General features: G+C 40.3%; 1 protein-coding gene across 1 annotated transcript; it reads right to left on the minus strand.

Annotated features, from left to right (window-relative positions):
• Positions 1-13759: 13759 nt before the first annotated feature.
• On the minus strand, positions 13760-18920 carry LOC308469017 (vomeronasal type-2 receptor 26-like; the record flags this gene model as incomplete). Its single annotated transcript, XM_081024334.1, has 5 exons — positions 13760-14664; positions 15293-15419; positions 16067-16294; positions 17647-18297; positions 18759-18920. 5 exons carry the CDS (start codon positions 18918-18920, stop codon positions 13760-13762), a joined length of 2073 nt encoding a protein of 690 aa, XP_080880460.1.
• Between the last annotated feature and the right edge of the window lie 240 nt (positions 18921-19160).

The following is a 19160-nucleotide window of genomic DNA, read 5'->3' on the forward strand; positions in this document are numbered from 1 at the left end:
TCACACACGTCTGGCTGATAGAAGGTGGGGGGGATAAAGGAGGAATTGTCTGAAATGAGAGTGACAGGGCTCTGCCTGCCTTTTGCCCCTATTCCCAACAAGCTATGGACTGGGGAGATATTCATAACCACTTTCAGGCTTGCTTGTTGATGGTTTCCTAGTGTCCTCTAGGAAAACATCTACAGCTTTGGGCAGGTGAGAAAATTACAATGATTTCCACGATCCCAGGGGAGAACAATTAGTGATTTAATGTTTCAGTCCTGAGTGTGTTTTTCCTATAGAAAAACTATTACTGTGGGGCCTGTCTACACTGTGGGGGCAGCACTGAGGAACATGCTCTCTGTGCCACAACCCCTTAAAATTCAAGATGTTGGTCACAACAGAGTTGTGTCCAGCTCCTAAAGGTAACGGAGGGTGTGAGTCCCTGCCTTCTTTGTCAGTCCCAACAAATGTCAGAACCCCAGCGAGATTCTCCTACTTTCAGAGACCATCACTTCTCAAATGGAAACTGAGAGCTTTCTTTTAAGGCTATTTGGCAGAAATCCAAACAGCAGTCAATGTAAAAGGAGAAACCCAATCCATTGCATAAAAGTCAGCTGCTGGCAATACATAACATAGCTTTTCTTGGATGTTTTTTTGAGGCAGGCCCCTCACCTACTAATCAAACCATAATTAATGCTATATTAACACCCAAAATCCTAAAACATATACCTTACCAACCGAGTAGAAAAAATAAATAAGGGGGATTCTTAAAACATTCTCCTAATTAGTTGTTCTCTCTTGTTCTGTTGGGGCCTAAACAAAATAATGTAGCATTTAGGGGCAAAGATGCAACCCAGTAACCCAGCACTGGAGGCTAAGATGGAGAAGATCTCCACAGCTACCATGTCTTTCCCTCTTGTACTCAGGTAGGTTGGAACAAAAGACAACCATACACTGCAAAAGACCAACATGCTGAATGTAATGAATTTGGCTTCATTAAAACTATCTGGTAACTTGCGGGCTAGGAATGCCACAGTGAAGCTGGAAATGGCCAACAAGCCCATGTAACCCAAGACACAATAAAACATGGCAACTGACCCTTCATTACATTGCACAATGATTTCTCCAGTTACTGAGTGCATGTCTAAATCAGGGAAAGGGGGAGAGGTTGCCAACCACAAGGTACAAATACTTGCTTGAATAAGTGAGCAGGAAAGGACAACAGACGGTCCCTGTTTTTTCCCCATCCACTTCCTCATGCTGGATCCTGGTTTTGTGGCCATGAAAGCTATCACTACAGTGGTGGTTTTGGCCAATACACAAGAAACAGCCACTGAGAAGATGATACCAAACACTGTTTGTCGGAGAAGGCAGGTCACTTTCCCAGGTTTGCCAAGAAATAGGAAGGAAGATAGGAAGCAGAGCAGGAGGGAAATGAGGAGGGTATAGGTGAGGCCTCGGTTGTTGGCTTTGACAATGGGTGTATCTTTGTGCTTAATGAAAATTGTTAACACCAAGACTGCATGAATGGAAAGAAAAACAGCAGTGAAGGCTAAAGTGATTCCCAAAGGTTCTTTATAAGAAAGAAAGGTTATAACTTTAGGCAAACATTCATCTTTCTCCTTACTTGGAAATTGATCTTCTGGGCATGTGAAACAGTCATCCATATCTTTAAAAAAATTGGAAATTTCTCATATCAGTATTTGTTGCCTATGAACTGTTCTCCACTCTACCTATTATATATCAGTTATAACATGTATAACCTCTGCTTGATGGTTTCGAGTGTGACAGTAGTAATTTGAAAACCAATGTTCATATTGTCTCAATTCTGCTTATTTGGAGTGTGCATAAGCTCTGCGTACTTCCTAAATCACAAGTCAAATGAAGTGATTCAGGTGAAGTACTCACAATCCTAAATTCCATTATGCTGTTAAGAAGACATCTTGAGGCAGCTCAGTGACTCTTCAATGTCTTAAATCATTAACCTTGGAGTAATATGTTCCTTCCTTGAGCAGTGACATTTTCCCCATGCAAGTCTTTCCTGAGACCTTTGACACTTTTCTGGTCCCCTTCCACTATGCAATAGAATATAGAGATATCTTATTACCAGGCCTGTGCAGAGGGGAAGGGCTACTGCATACACTTGCCCCAGGGCTTGGAGGACTATGTCACAGGCATACTCTCCAACATTTCTCCGATGAAAATAGGGATATCCTATTCCATAATAATAATTAATATTTCAATACCACCCATCTGACTGGGTTGCCTCAGCCATATATGTAGGCGGCTTTCAACATATATAAAAACATGATAAAACATTAAATTTTTAAAACAAAAAACAACCTTCCCTATACTGGGCTGTCTTTAAATGTCTTCTAAAGGTTGTACAGTTACTTATCTCCTTGGCTCAGGGCTCACATAACCCTATACCCTCTATAGGGACACCCTAAGCAAAGGTGAGACATTCCAGGAACAAATCAGAAACCGGGACGGTTTCTGTAAATCTGGGGCTGTCCCTGGAAAATAGGGAAACTTGGAGGGTCTGTGGAGGGGAAAGAGAGTGGGGGCTCCAGGGGCCTGCCACAGATTTATTCTAACAAGACTCCCACTCCCGACCTCAGATATGCCTACTTTCTATCAATGAGAAGAGGTTATCTACCGAGAAATCTGTGTGCAGGAAGGAGAACCTCACTCCACACTTTTCTTGCTGCTCTCACCCACCCCAGCCTTTCTTGAGGATCTATGCTGTGGTTTTTAAACCCCCTCCTGTATCCATTCCAGAATGGGAAAATCTGCCCTTTCAGAAAGACCACTGCCACTATCATTCTGAAATTTGTCAGTCTTGGTCCTTTTAGAAAGAGTAGCCATATCTGTGGATGTCATAAACATTTGCAAAGGATTAAAGAGATGCTTCCTCTAAAAAAACTAAAAAAAAACCTGCACACACAAAAGCTTGTGCGTTTGATGACACTTTAGCAGCCTTAATACAGTCTGGTGGGGTCCCTATGTATGCAAATTGCACCCAGTTTTCTGTTGCATTATACTTGCACGCATTGAAATATGAAATTAAGTAAGAATTTTCATAAGCATTATTTTTTATTTCTTAAAAATTCTTATATTCATTCTGAAATGGTGCATAACAGGGGACTATATGCCATTCTAATAGGGTGTCGTGATTGCAATGGGGTACACCTTTTTATAGCACTTTTTGCTTTCCACTCGAATTATAGAGAATTTGCAGACTTTCTGCTCCCAGTGAATGGACTATTGCTTTCAAATGTTCAGAAAGGGTGGACAAATGTTGCCATTTATATAGACAGTTTTTTTTTACTTTTAAATAGTCATCTGACACAACTCTTTCCATTTCCCTGTGTAATGGAAACATTGGGGTGCTACATAACCTACCCAGCTGATTGGAAATCTTCCTCTCTGGACATGGAGTACAATCATAGCAGCAAAATTTCTCCCCTTCCTTCCTTTTCTTCTGGTTACCAGGGTGGCAGTAGTCATTGCACAAAGAAATGGGCATCACCTATCAATAACCATGAAAGGTGTTAAAAACGGAAATTAAAATAGACAGAGAGATACTTCAGTTGTCGATCTTGGTCTAAACTTCAGATATTTTAAGGACATAGTGACACTCTATTGGGCATTCAGGAAAACACCTCTGATAATACAAATCAGGGGTGCCAAATTGAATAAAATATGGAGGGCAAGTAAGCCCCCCCCCACTCTATTTGAATGGCAATGCCCACACACATACAAATCACTAGGGAAACCAAAAGGAAAGAAAGAAAATGGAAAAAAAATCAATATGAACCAAGGAATTCTTTCTCCAGGCAATGCATGTGTTGATATACAGTTATCTCTGTGATCAGAGCTGAGTCAAAGATTTCATTCATGGTTTAGGGACTTCCAGGTCTGCTGCAGGCTACGGTAGATGACAGGGATCACTCATCCTTAGTGACCCAGTTCTGCGAGGAGGTGGGAAGGGAGTACGGGCAAAGCACCTTCTCTAAAAAGCCCGAAAAGAAAATCCAGAGTCCGAAGTGTCCAGTGGTGTTGGAGAATGCTATCTAGGAGCTCCCAAAGTTCTGGAGGGAGCTGCAAGAGCTCTGAGATTGAGCGCAGACACACTGTGCAATCGAGACCTCACAGTAAGATACCTCAAGTGCTGCCATTAAAGCAGCAACTTTAAAAGTAACAGGAATTTGGACCAATTTGGACAAGGTAAAAAAAATATAAAATATATATTTAATAAGAGTATATCAATTGGCTTCACAATGGGGAGGTAAATAGGAGGTCCCCTCCCGGAAGCAGGTATTGATCTGCATGGAATAAAATCTGAAAGTAAATAATGTCCTGGCTGAGAATTGCAAAATAACTAAAGGAATGAGACCAGTGGCGTAGCGTGGGGGGTGCAGGGGGGGCCGGCCGCACCGGGTGCAACATCTGGGGGTTAGGGTTAGGGGGCGCAAATCCATGGGTTAGGGGGTGCAAATTACTTGCCTTGCCCCGGGAGCTGACAACCCACGCTACGCCACTGAATGAGACAAGGCTGCCCGTTGTCACCCTTGTTGTTTATATTCGTTTCGGAAGTATTGGCACAAAGAATAGGATGGAATCAAGAAATTAAAGGTATAAGAGTGGGACAGAGACAATGTAAATTAAAAGCTTTCGAAGACGACGTGGTGACATATGTAGAAGAACCAATAGAGTCCATCCCGTAAGTATTACAAGAGATAAAAAAATGTGGAGATTAATCTTAAGATTAATAAACACAAAACCAAACTCTTGGTAAAAATAAGATATGAATGATGAGAGTAACAATAAATTACAAATGCGTCAGGTCTAAAGGTTGAAAGGAAGGTCAATTATCTAGGTGTATGGTTAAATAATATAAATCTGTATAATGATAATTAGTTAAACACCTGGGAAGATATGAAAAGAAATTTACAAATTTGGGACAGAATGAAACTTTCACTGTTAGGTAGAGTGTTGACTATAAAAAATGAATGTATTACCAAGAATGTTATTTTTGTTTCAATCAAATTCAGTGATTGGCAAGACAAGTGCTGAATGCATGGTGAGAATTGTAGTCCCTGGGGACTTGGAGCCAGTGCTGCATTATTTTCTCTTGGCATGAACAAGCAGAATACTGCCCAGACAAGCAGCAAGGCAGCCCTAGGCTATAATGCCATTGACAGAAGCTCCTTCTGCTCATGTCTTCATCCAGCCATGCCAGAATCCATACCTGGTTGAAACCACTGTGCCAAACAATTATATCTTCATGAATGATGAGTTCTTTTCCTTCAGGAACATCTGGCTCAATCCAACCAACTTTCACCCTCTGGAAAGAGTTATTTGGAAATATGACCATGTTTATGATGTCAAAGCCGCCTCCCATTTCCCATTTGTCATTAAAGGAAATGGTTTCCCCAGCTGAGTTGTTAAATGAAATCTGGTGAAGAAAGTGATGGAGCTGAGATAGAAGGAATAAATAAAAGAATGTGCCATGTAAATAAATTGGAGAGTTCATCTAATGTCAGATAGTGACTTCTAAAGTTGTTGGACTACAATTCTCACCATGCATTCAGCATGACTAAATGTCAGGGATTATGGGAATTCATCCTGCTTTGTATATTTATACTTCTGATGCTTAAAGAAACATAAAAATATAAAATGCTTTCTACCAATAAGATGCCCAACTCCATTTCCTCAGAGATTATTGCAGGAGAAAGCTGAATATAGTCTCACCTTCTACTAATTTATTGAAATAAAAATGCTTCATTGTAGGGACATTACCTGCCAAGGCTGAATGTCTTGAAGATCAGTATTGAAACCTTTCTTACTGGCTCTCTGCTTGGATCGAGACAAGCCCATAACATGCAAAGAATGAGCCATGGCATAAACACCATTATAGATACTATAACTGTGGCCGGTCATGAGTTGCTCAAAGTGTGGCCCAGAAAGACTCTCCAGACTCTCCTCCCCAGTACATGTTTGGTCAACATCCATTGCCACATTGGGGTTAAGAAGTTCACAGTCAAAAGCTCCCTCCCAAAAGTTCTTCAGAAAACCGTCTGTCTGTGGCCCATAAGGTTTTATGGTCTGAAAAAATTCTCTAAACCCCACAATCTCTTTGGAGTGGATTGTAAATGAAATTGCACCTTGAAACATCTGGAGACCCCAGCCCTTTTGATGGCCAGTTAATATGAAATCTATCTGGGTTGTCGTAATCCACACCTTTCTGAGTGATGTGTTCTCCTTGTTTCCAATGTCTCGTATAAATATAATAGTTCTCAGCCATGGTATAGTCAATGATTCTCCATATATAATAAAGGTAGTCACTATTTTATTTGTGTAATGCACATAAACTTTTGTGGCTATATTACCAAGTTCCTCCAAGCTATCCCAGTGGGCTATTTGTGGTATTCTTTCTGTGAATGCTGAACAGATCGCATACTGAGAAAATAATGGCTCCAGCGTCTGCAAGAAATGTTCACCACTGCTATTATCAACTAGAAGAAGCCCAACCCATGTCCATTTGAAATATTGGAGTAACCGGATAATTCCCATATACTGCTGGGTTTCATTTGGGACGAGGGGTAAAAAGGATGGACCTTGAGTAATATGATTCTCTTGTGGGGCAAATGAGCCATATGTGAGCTGAAAGAAAATGGACAGATATTGCAAGGAAAAGTTAGGAGTGACTTTATGCTCCCGATTATACAAGCATTATTTCTTTAATCCATCTTTGGGTGCCTAGAGTTAAAGATAACACTTCTGGTGGAATTTCCCAAGAACATAGAGCATATTATTACTACTACTATTTATTGGTTGCTTTCTTATCAAGATAATTCAAAGTGACTTACAATATTTAAACAATAACGTTCTATGAAACCAGTTTAAAAGAAAAAAAATCTAAAGGCAGCACTATTTTTTAAAGGCTGGATTAAAATATCCCAACAACTCAAAGAGGCCATAGACAATTAAAAGTAAAAATAATAATAATCAATGTTAAGTACTAATGAAACAATAAATAAAATACCTTAGATTAGGCATTAGGCTGATGTTACCTGGAATAACACTGCTTTTGTAAATTCACTCCTTTTGAACTACAAAATCAAGTTCAGCATAAGAAAGAAGAGCCTAAATCACTCTCTCACACAAACTCAAAAATACAGAGAGAATTCCTACCTGCGGAACCTTATAGAAACCTATAATATCTGCCATATAGTTAGAGGTATCAGAGCCAAGTCCGCCAATGATAGCCATGAGGTTTTTCTGTCTGTCACACTGGTAATTGGGGACAAATCTATGTGATTTGAAGAGCACCTCCAAAGTGGTACGATAAGTCATCCTTGCATCGTAGTAGCTGTCATAGATGTGGAATCCAAGTGTGACATTAGGTAGGATCTTAGGATTCTCGTTGATTTCGTTCACAGCAAATGCCAAGGCAAGGATGTGCTGGTAGAATTTTGTCACCATTCTGCATATAGAGGAAGAATTTAGTCATCCCTTTGTCTATCAAGGATAATTGGTACTATTATATCACAATATTGGTGATTTGCACCTCAGATTGTAATAAATTGTATTTTGCATTAAAGTGACTAATATAGATATTATTCAGGTCAAGTAAATGAGCTATATTTCTAGGCACCAGGCAAAAATGTTCCTCTATAGCTATGCCTTTGGCCTTTAACTATCTGTGGCCTTGTAGAAGTGGGTGGGATGTTGTTAATGTATTTCTCCTCTTGGTTTTCATGTAACTGTGTGCAGGTGTTATCTGTGTGTTTGACTGTAAGTTGCTTTGGGATGCCGTGGGCAAGAGAAAGTGATTTACAAATTCAATAAATGTTAAAAATAATAAGCAAAAGTGTGATTTATCATACAACAGGATGACAGTATTTCTGTTCTCCATATCAATCTTCTTCTTTCGCGATCACTCGTAGGTGAGTAAGATTGTCTTCCATAAACACAGTTTTAACAATGAGTCCATATCCAGAATACAAGGAAAAGCTTTGAAGGAACAAGACCAAAAGATACCACGAACAAAATTAAGGAGCAGAAAAGAGCAAACATTTTACATTTAGGAGAGAAGTGGGATACTTGCTTATTTTCAAAATGGGAATTTTTGCCAAGGTTGATCAGGGTGAAAGGTTGAGACTGCTTTTTTATCTTCTGGGAATAAATCAATATATCTGACTTTGGAGAAGTAGTGACTGATGTTAACTGTAATCTTGCTTTTCTAAATGTCTTATGATCTTATGTATGATTTTATGTATATATAGAATATAAAATATGTTAAATATTGAACACATTCTGAGTTGCTTCAAGACCTTTTAGTGTTACAATTGACAAGCAAGTTGGAGTAATAGTTATATTAAGAGCAGACTTCTTGTGCAACCTTAGTTGACAAATATACTTTCAAGTTGATACATTAAAAGAACATAGTGCACGAGATATTTAAAAAATCCAAGAACATAAGAAATTTATCCTGATAGAATGATGCAACAGAAAAACTGCAATAAAATAGAGGAAAATGCAGAATCTGACTTTTGGGGCTCTACTGTGAATACAGCAATGAAAGCCCAACTTCAAACAGGTTGCATGCTGATCAACAAATCTGGCTTTCTTTTAATCTCATTTTCATTTCCTGGTTGTTAGCATTAAAAAATAGTACATATACCATTTATACCTAACCAACTTTAGCATTCACATCTTTGGTAAAAAGAGAATACTTCTCATAGAAGTATTTTTTTCCTTAAGTGTGACAGGACTGACTTTGAAAATTTTAGATTGAATCACCCTTTCCCCCAGTCTTTCCTCTTTAGGTGTACCACAAAAACATTACATACATCTGCCTACAAGGAAATTTGGTCCAAATAAAGAAAAATGCAATCTGTCTGCCAAAACTCTTGTCACATTCAAAAATGGAAACAGTTCTCACTATAGAAAAGTGAAGGAGGGAACAATGCAAAAGACACACAGTGTGAATATGGTTGGCTAAGCCTACACTTTATTGGAGGGGGGCATTCTGTCGCTTAAATAGTTTTTGTGTGTGTGATCTAAACAGCTTTCGAAGATGCAGAGCAAAAGAAGCAATTCCTTAATCTGGAACATCAAACAGATTCTGGTAAGGATCTTCCTCGAAGGAAAATTCATGTGGATGATAAACTATCTGAGAAGCAATTCCACCAATGAAGAGAGCTCCTTTCTGGAACCACTCATGTGGGACAGGGTGGGGATCAGCTGTGGGACACTCCAGAGCATCGACTTTGGACACCATAGCAGTCAGCAAAGGTAGGAACATCAGAAGGCAAAGCATCCCATCAGCGAAGCTTCCCTCTAGAGTGAGGCTCTGCTCTGTTCATCAGCAGACACTGCCAGATATAACAGACTACATTGGTTGGTAGCTAATTATGGCAATACCTGTCCTAAGAGAAATAGATCACTTCTGAAACAAAAATGATAGAGCCCTGCCTCCTTCTTGTCCCCACTCTCAGCTGCACATGGCACAGAGGGAGTATTTATAATCATTTTCAGACTTACTTGTCAATTGTTTTCTAGTTTCCTTTGGGCAGGTGAAGAAGTCATGAGGGTTTCCATGATCCCAGTGGTCAATAATCAGTGCTTTAGCATTTGGGTCCCGATTAGCATTCCTTCCCCTACCCTCCCTATTGTAAATATGTTAGTTCCTTTTACCGATCTGATAATGAGTCTCCACTGTTCCTTGTGACACAAGTAGCAGGTGGCAAAGAGATCCCCATAGGAACTGAACTCCAGGAAGGAACAGTGTTCAACAATGGTATTTTTAACATTCTAATTATATTTGAATGGCATAAGCTTTCTACCATACTATGACAAAATAGGAAAAAATATAGGATATTCAATTTGTTAAGCTAAAAAATGGCAGGTGGCACGCCTTTGTATCAATAGAAATCCTGCCTCCTTTACGATTACTATAGGATTCCCCAAAAAACTATTATTGTGAGGTAGAAGAAGAGTTTGGATTTGATATCCCGCTTTATCACTACCCGAAGGAGTCTCAAAGCGGCTAACATTCTCCTTTCCCTTCCTCCCCCACATCAAACACTCTGTGAGGTGAGTGGGGCTGAGAGGCTTCAAAGAAGTGTGACTAGCCCAAGGTCACCCAGCAGCTGCATGTGGAGGAGCGGGGAAGCGAACCCAGTTCACCAAATTACGAGTCCACCACTCTTAACCACTACACCACACTGGACTGAACCATATTTTAAGGGTGCATTGTGTCCTTTCTAATTTTTTGTCTCACAGTGCGCAATTACCCCCAGTCCTTTGTGTGGCCCCAGAACCTTGAATGACCAAAATATTAATTTGGGGGTATCATGTACCCTGTGTGCCCTTCCTCTTGGTGCCTTTGCTCTGAATAAACACATTTTGTTTCCCCACAGCCTTCTGTATGGCCATAATAGCACAGGAGCCAGCACCCCAAAATAACACTTTTCAGAGATGTCCCCAACCCTGGTTCACCCCAAAACACACAACTGTAATTTCTTTGGCCTGGCTTTGTTTTGGCTCAACTAACTGAGTCCAAGCTGGAAGTAATTAAATGATTTTTATTTATTTCTACCTACTAATAATCAGCTTCTACAAGTGCAGTTGGTCTGATGAGATGAACTAGAGTTTATTGATCTCTTTGTGAATACAAGAATTAGAATATACTTTGATAAATTGCACTGGCTTTGCTGGGCTTATTCTCCTTCTTTATTTTTATTTTTATCTATCCCCTTATTCGACTATTTTGATTCTGAAGGGATCTTCCTGACGACTGCTTCTCCTGACTGGAATAATATTTTTTTCTATATGATGAAATTTTTATACGTGATTAACTGATTTGACCCGATCTTCTAAGGATTTACTTAAAACCTGCAACTATATACTTTGGGATTTATTTATTTATTTATTTGGAAACTTAGTTTGGACTTGGCTAATATGATGGATTAAGACTCTTTGGTCCTCTTTTGTTATATATACACTTATTTTCCATTTCTGCCTGCGCTTTCCTCTCTAGTTATATAATGACTTGGATTGCTTCCGTGCTGTGGTGGAGTAGACTTTAAGAAGAAGCTGGAGATTATGATGTTTTCATTTTTCTTTACTTTGTAACTCCAGTGGACTCTTTCCTTATTTTTATCTTTTCCCCTCTTTTTTCATTTTCTCTCTCAAGATTTGGAACTGGGCTTGCTTATTTATTTATTTATTTATTTCTAACCATTTGGATTTAAGCTAAAAGAAGAAGCTGAACATTGGGGTAGATTTATTTATTTTTTCCTCTTATTTCTTTCTTTGAGTCTCTGAGCCACAGGACGTATATTGAGAGAGGAGTTAAAGAGAAGGCCGACAGATATTTTTAGAATGGTGTTACTTTGTTTGGAGAACTTACTCTGGTAGTAAGTAAACATAAGGCGCGCTGTTTATGCTAGCTAAAGGAATGGATACTATTTTTTTAAAAAAATACTGATGTTTTACACCTTGAAGGTCATGATAACAGATTTGGCTGGCACGTAAATCTGTGGTATAAGAAGGTGAAAGTCCATAAAGCTTTTTTGAACCATGTAGTAAGGAAAGCAGTGAATGAAGTATGGAGAAAATATATATAAAAAAATAGAACAAAAAACACCATGGTGGCTTTCCACACTGGAGGCAATATCTGAAAGAAATATATGAATATGAGAAATGACTGAGTATCTTATAAAGAAGTATTCATGGAAATAGTTCATGAATTGAGATTAAAGGGGTTTGAAGATATAAGAGGATTTTTAACTGATTGCTTACAATGCCATCAACTTAATAATATATTTAAGATGGACAGAAAGGTTTTTTTAATGCAACCTCTAAATTTGAAAAGGAGCTGTTAAAAAATTAGAATAAATTACTTTTAAAATGTATAAATTATTAGAACAGTGTAAGAAAGATGGACATGTCAAATCATTGATAGTTGTAGTTAAAAGTTGGACTATGTTTTTTTGAAGATTTGATAGAATTGGATTAACAGAGAAGATTCAGGAGAAAAAGTTAACATAAGGACCCACAAAAGAGGAGGAGGGAAGTTAAAAGGGGATTTATGGATATTGTATAATTTGTTCTCTTCGTGGTTGTTTGTAATCTTCCAAAATGCTTTTATCTTTGTTCTCCTTTTCCTTTCCAGAACACCTCTCACCTAACAACACCTCCCCATCCATCTCCTATCCAAAGTCTAGTTTTTCTAGAGGCACTCCCCCCCCCAAGAGTAATCACACACGCGCTTAGCGAGTGTAAGGCTCTATATTCCAAACCCCGCTCTTCAACAATGAGAACATTCAGGAGCAGATTGTTAAAAGTTTGAGCTATGCTACTATGTTTGCAGACAAGATGCTGCTAAGTTAGCAGACAGGTGTTGTCAGCAGTTAGCTGCAGACGGGAGTTAGCAACAGAATTGGAGTAGCAAAATAATTTTCTGGAGAGTTTAGTTGACTAAATATCTCCAATACTCATACTACCAATGTAAATCAATTGGTAAATCAAAAGAAGCACATTGTGATTGGATATCTAAGCACCCCCCACCTCCCAGCGTGGGCAGGGCTATACCCTGCTCCACTCCTGTTGGTCATTCCGCAGTCACTTGGACCCTAAAGCCAATCACTTGGCTTGGGGGGTGACTGTGAAGCAATATTTAAGCCTTGCACGTTGTTTACCTTCGCGCAGCAGATCACCCACCCACCCTTTATTTAGGTAAGTCTGGCCCTGCTATGGGCTTCGTTGGTCACCTGTTTTGTAAGGGGGGCCTCGCAGGAATTTTTCCATCTGGCAAATTGGCAGGGTTTTTGCCTACCACCATAGCAACCGTCACAACATTGTAAGGTTTGGCAGTTAAGCATTGGATCAGCAATGGTGGGGAGGGGAGGTGTGGCCATCACCTGCCCCTCCAAGCTCAAGGGTATTCCATTAAAGGGGTCTAGAGGTTGGCCTGGGGGCTAACCCCTGCGGAGGGGGCTAGGGCCATACCAGGGCCCCATGGGGACACCGGGGGTGAGTGCCAGTGAGGACCCTCTGGCGGTGCTCCCTCTGGCCATGTTCAACCTTTATCGGATTCCTCACGAAAGTGGGTGTGAGTCTGATATAGTTTGGATGGTGCCAATCACTAAGCCGATGTCAGGAAAAAGCAGCAATGCGAAAGCCAGCTGCAGGTGTCTGGAATGCAAAACAGGATGTTGATGTCTGGGACTGTACTATTGGAACAAAGGGGCAGTCTATTCACTGTACTGAGCACCGGATGTTAGCTCAGAGTGTCATCTGACCTGTACTGGAAGTACAGGGGTGGAGTTTTTCCTCCACTGTTGGAGACTTGAGAGTGCAGACACGTTTCTCTGTACTGCTGGAATGACAGAAATAAAGCAATGTAAATAGATTTCTGTCTGACTCTCTTCCCTCCCTGAGGGAAGCAGGGAGGAGGGAGGAGGGGTGTGTCCCTCTCATGTTGAGTGGGATCGCCGATAGAGACCTTGCCTGTATCCTGCCAGGAGACGCAGACGGGGAGGTCAGCCAGGATCTCAGCCGAACGCCTGGAGAAAGGCCAGTTACCTCTGACCAAGGCTGAGAATCCGACAGCCAATACCACTCACATTCTGTATTCAATAAAGTTGTGGCCTAAATTTTGCAAATTAACTTGAACTAAAATACTGTGTCACTGTGTTTCATTTTTTGGGGGTGCTGGGGGGGGGTCTCGAATTGCAGTGACAGTGTGGGGGAGAAAAAGTCACCAATCCTTTTTTCTTATTAGATGTTCCCGATTGTTCAAGTCAGGCCTCAGCATAATGATGAAGCATTTAGGGGCAAAGATGCAGCCCAATAAACCAGCACTGGAAGCTAAGATGGAGAAGATCTCCACAGCCACCATGTATTTCCCCTTGGTGCTCAGGTAGGTTGGAACAAATGACAACCAAACACTGCAAAAAATCAACATGCTGAAGGTGATGAATTTGGCTTCATTGAAACTGTCTGGCAACTTCCTTGCCAGGAAAGCCACAGTGAAGCTGATGATGGCCAGAAGTCCAAGGTAGCCCAGAACAAGATAAAACATGGTGACAGACCCTTCATTACATTCCGATATGATCTGTGCAGGTACTGACTGCATGTCCAAATTGGGGAATGGGGGAGAAGTGGCTAGCCACACTACACAGATGCCTGCTTGAATCCAAGAGCAGAAAAGGACAATGGAGTTGGCCAGTGTTTTCCCCACCCACCTCCTCATGCTGGACCCCGGTTTGGTGGCCATGAAAGCTACAACCACAGTGATGGTTTTTGCCAAAACACATGAAACTGCTACAGAGAAGATGATTCCAAAGGAAGTTTGTCGGAGGCAGCAAGTCAACTTCTGAGGTCTTCCTATAAAAAGTAAAGATGAGAGGAAGCAGAGCAGAAGGGAGACCAGGAGAGTGTAGGTGATGTCCCGGTTGTTGGCTTTGACTATGGGAGTATCTTTGTGCTTAATAAAAGTTCCTAACACCACGACTGTGGTGAGGGAAAAAGAAATAGCAACCAAGGCTAAACTGATCCCTAGGGAGTCCTCATAAGACAGAAAGATTGTCAGTTTTGGGATGCACCGATCTCTGTCCTTGCTTGCATACTGATCTTCTGGGCATTTGGAACAGTCATCCATGTCTGAAGCAAGAAAAAATGATCGTAACAGTGCTAAAATTGCATATGAAATGTGCAAACAACTTAATTTTGAAACAATGCCTCAAATGTTTTACAAATAATACTATTAAACAGCATTTATTTTTTAAAATAAATACTAAAAAGGCCTTCAACCAACATGAAGAACAAGTCAACATAAAATAATAATCCAAATAATCCACTATCTGAACTGTGAAAAGTCAGGCAAGTCTCTCTCACCCGGCATTCAGACACTGTACTTGGAGCTACTCCCTCCATTGTCCCTACATTAAGTCATTTTTCAGAATGATTCTTCCCATATCAACCAGCCTGAGACCCAAGATCCATGGGGAAGGTTGTGTGCGGTCACACTGAGCAGCATGTAGGAAATAATCATAGGTTGGGAGGCTATAATTTGTTTAATTTGATTAGGTTCTAGTCAGTCTTTTGTAATAATTTTATCGATGGAAACCTTTTTGAGGACACTTTTAAAAACCACAAAAAGAAGAATAACAGAAAGTGCAATAAAAAAATTTGTCTAAACTTTTTTTAAAAAATGCTCCCGCCCCCCTGAAAAAAGCTTATTCTCACTCATAATCAAATGTATGGACTGAAAGCATCTAGAGAGACCTACCCTTCTGGGTGGAAATCTTTCCTTCTGGACACAGGGCGCAACTGTAGCAGCAAAACTTCACTCCTTCCTTCTTTTTCTTCTGATAACCAGGACGGCAGGAGTCACTGCACACAGAGACAGGCATCACCTGCCCATAAAGGGGAAGAAAAGATTAGTAGAATGGGAGAAATTGACAATCTCTCTGTTTACTGTGTAAGCACATGATGAACATGGAAGAATTCAGAACAGGGTACATGCAATATAAGCATGCCACAATGTGCCAAAATAGTCCTGAGCATATAATGCATTATTTTTGAAGTCTATTGTTTAGAACCACACTTCTTAGAATAGTTTGATAACCAATCCCTCTTCCAAGGGAACTCTGGGAATTGTAGCTCAGTAGGGAAAATAAGGGTCTCCTAACAACTCTCAGTATCCTTAACAAACTTCAATACTTAAGATTTTGAGGTGGAAGCCATTTTGATTAAAGTGGTCTAATTGTGCTTTAAATGTAAGGTGTAAATGTGGCTTGGTTACCAAATGGTGAAAACCTCCCAACAACAACAACAGCAAAGATGATTTCTTTCCTCTGTTAATAAATAAACAGAAGCTGCTTATTTAGACATTTTCTTAAGAATGTTTCCCATCTAGAGGACATTTCAGTACAGTACATATTGACAGTAATCTTCCATCTGATCTATGTTCAAACACCAGTCCTTTGGGAGAAAGAATATTTTTGTATCTCCAACCAATATGGCAGAAGGCATAAACTGAAAGCATATCAGGAATCCAAACCTGGTTAAATCTCCTGTGCCACACAATTATGTCTGTATTAATGATGAACTCTTTTCCTTCCTGAAACTTGGCATCCACCCTTCCAACTTTGACTCTCTGGAAGGATTTGTTTGGGAAAGTGACCATGTTCGTTATGTCAAATCCACCTCTCCTCTCCCTGTTATCTTGAAAAAAGATTGCTTCTCCAACTGAGTTATTAAACAAAATGCCTTCAAGGAATGGGTTCAGCTAGTTGAAGAAGAACAAGGGTGGTTAGGAATGGGATCAAAAACTACTGGAGTCAATATGCTGAAATTTTTCCTTGATTACATTGCTTATGCAGTTTCATCTTACAACAATTTTGTAATAGGTTATAGTTAAGGCAAGAGAACCAATATAGTATTGTCCATAGAGTGTCAGACTAATACCTTGGGAGACCAGGATTCAACCTGAGGGGCCAGGGACCAACTGGGTGCATTACCTTGTGTTCCTTTGACAAAAAGGTGTGCTATAAATACAAAAATAAAAAAATGTAAAATATGAATGCAGGTTTTTTGTTATAGATGTCCTAGGCTCTGTGGTTTAACCCACAGCGCCACCCGCGTCCCTTTTTGAAAATGACTTAGAAATAGTTATTTCTTCAAAATGCAGCAGTCAAATTAGTGGCTGGGGTTCCATTTAGATCTAACATAACCTATTTTACAACAGCCATACTGGTTGCCAGTTCATCTCTGGCCCCAATTCAAGGTGCTCACATATGCATTTAAAGTGTCATGTGGGTTTAAATATTCCCAAATATCTGAAATACTGCCTACGGACCCTCTTGGTTGCTGAGATCAGCAGATGATGGCCTTTTATTCGTTCCTTTCCTACCAGACACTAATATAACCTGTTTTACAACAGCTTTACTGGTTGCTAGTTAAACATGAATGTTTAAAGTCCTAAATGACTCAAGTCAGACATATCTGAATTACCGCCTCCTTCCCTACAGGCCCTCTTGAGTGCTAAGATCAGCAGAGGAGGCCCTCTTGCTAGTTCCTCTCCTCTCAGACACTTGAGGGGGGTTTGCAGCCCAGGAGAGGGCATTTTCTGTGGCAGCCCCTAAGCTGTGGAACTCCCTCTCCACAGAGATACACCTGCGACATACATAGCTTCTGACGAAAAGACGCACCTCTTTACCCTGACACCTGACACCTGAGGGGTATATTTTTAAGACCCACCTTATGTTGGTTATTGTAACTTGTTTTAAACTGTTTTTTTGCTTTAATGTGGTAACCCGCCCTGGGAACTTAAGATATGGTATTATTATTGTTGTTGTTTTAAAGAATAAAATTGGAAGGTGCATGATTTTGTTCTATTCGCTTCATGAAAATGAGATTATTTCATTATGAATACACTACCTTCCAAGGCTGGAGATCTTGAAGACTTTTGCCACTCATTATTGGACTGTGTTTGTATCTAGATGACTCTATGGCATGCAAAGCATGTGCCACAGCATAGACGGCATTATAGATACTGTAGCTGTGACCAGTCATGTGCATTTCAAATATAGATGCAGGAAGATTCTCCAACCTCTCCTCTCCAGTACAAGTTTCACCAACCTCTATCAGCTCCTGGGAGTCTGGAAATAAACAGTTAAATGCTTGCTCCCAGAAGTCCTTGAGAAAGCCATCTTCTTGATTCCAGCCAGGTTTTACGATCTGAAGAAAATCCTTGAATCCTTGAATCTCAGCAGAGTGAATTGTGAAGGACAGGGCCCCTTCAAACAATTGAAAATCCCATACATTCTGAACGCCTGTTAAGGTAAAATCCAGCTGGGCTGTCATAACCCACACCTTTCCAAGTGAGGTACCCTCATTGTAGCTAGGAAATCCTATGAGCACATATGCATTCACCCATAGAATGGTCATAGAATCTCCATAGATGACAAAGATACTGACTTTGCTCTCTGAGAACGCTGGATAAATAATAGATGCTGATACGTAAAATGCATTGAAATTCGTTAAATCATGTTGGTTGGTGATCCTTTGTGTGAAGGCTGAACAGATTCCATTCTGAGAAAGCAATGGCTCCAGGGTCTGTATGAATTGTTCTCCACTGTTATCGTCCACAGCAAAGAGCCCAATCCAGGTCCATCCAAAATGCTTCAGCAAGTTAATGATCCCAATGTACTGGTTTGCTTCACTTGGGACCATCCAGTAAAAGGAAGGCAATTGTCTTGTGTGCTCAGAGGTGAATGAACCATAAGTGAACTGATGGGGGAAATGCAAATATTTTAAGAGGCGCATCTGAGTCTGTCGACCTGTGCAAAACAGGAATGTTTATCAGGGCAATGGAAAAGCTCCTTAAGAAGACTGTTGTAGGTGATAAGATAAATTTTGGGAGCAGGCCAAAACTCCCTGAAAGATTGCTGAAATGTAGCCTGCGGGGATGTATTATTTATTAACTGGTATATGAGAGGGTCTGAGGACTAGCATCTTTTAAAATGAAGTCACAGTTCATTTCCTTTCCTTCTTTAAAAAGAGGATATTGCAACTTCTTCACACTTGGGAAATGGCACCACTAAACTTCAGGGGGACTTCAGCATTAGGGAAGTTTTTGGATTTCTCACAGCCATTCCTCTGCTTATTCTGACCCTCAGAATTACTCTCAGCATTCCAGGAGAAGAATGAACTTAGTGACTATCCACCCTTCATCCATGGATAAATCCTACCTGTGGATACTTGTATAGGCTTAAGAGTTCTGCCATATGGAAGGAGACATCAGAACCAAGTCCCCCAATGACAGCTATGAGGTTTTTCTGGTTGTTGCATTTGTAATTGGGGACAAATCTTCTGAATTTGAAGAGCAGGTCCATAGTGGTCTGATAAGTCATCCTTGCGTCATAGTAGCTGTCATAGATGTGGAACCCAAGGGTGACATTGGGCAAGATGCTGGGATTCCCATTGATCTCATTTACGGCAAACACCAAGGCCAGGATGTGCTGGTAGAATTTTAGCACCACACTGCAGAGAGAGTTTGAATGCTCTTTCAGCAAAATAATAATAATAATAATAATAATAATAATAATAATAATTTATACCCCACCTTTTTGGCTAGGTTTCCCCAGCCACTC

Source organism: Podarcis pityusensis (assembly GCF_964106645.2).
Source record: "Podarcis pityusensis genome assembly, contig: HAP1_SCAFFOLD_479, whole genome shotgun sequence".
NCBI lineage: Eukaryota > Metazoa > Chordata > Lepidosauria > Squamata > Lacertidae > Podarcis > Podarcis pityusensis.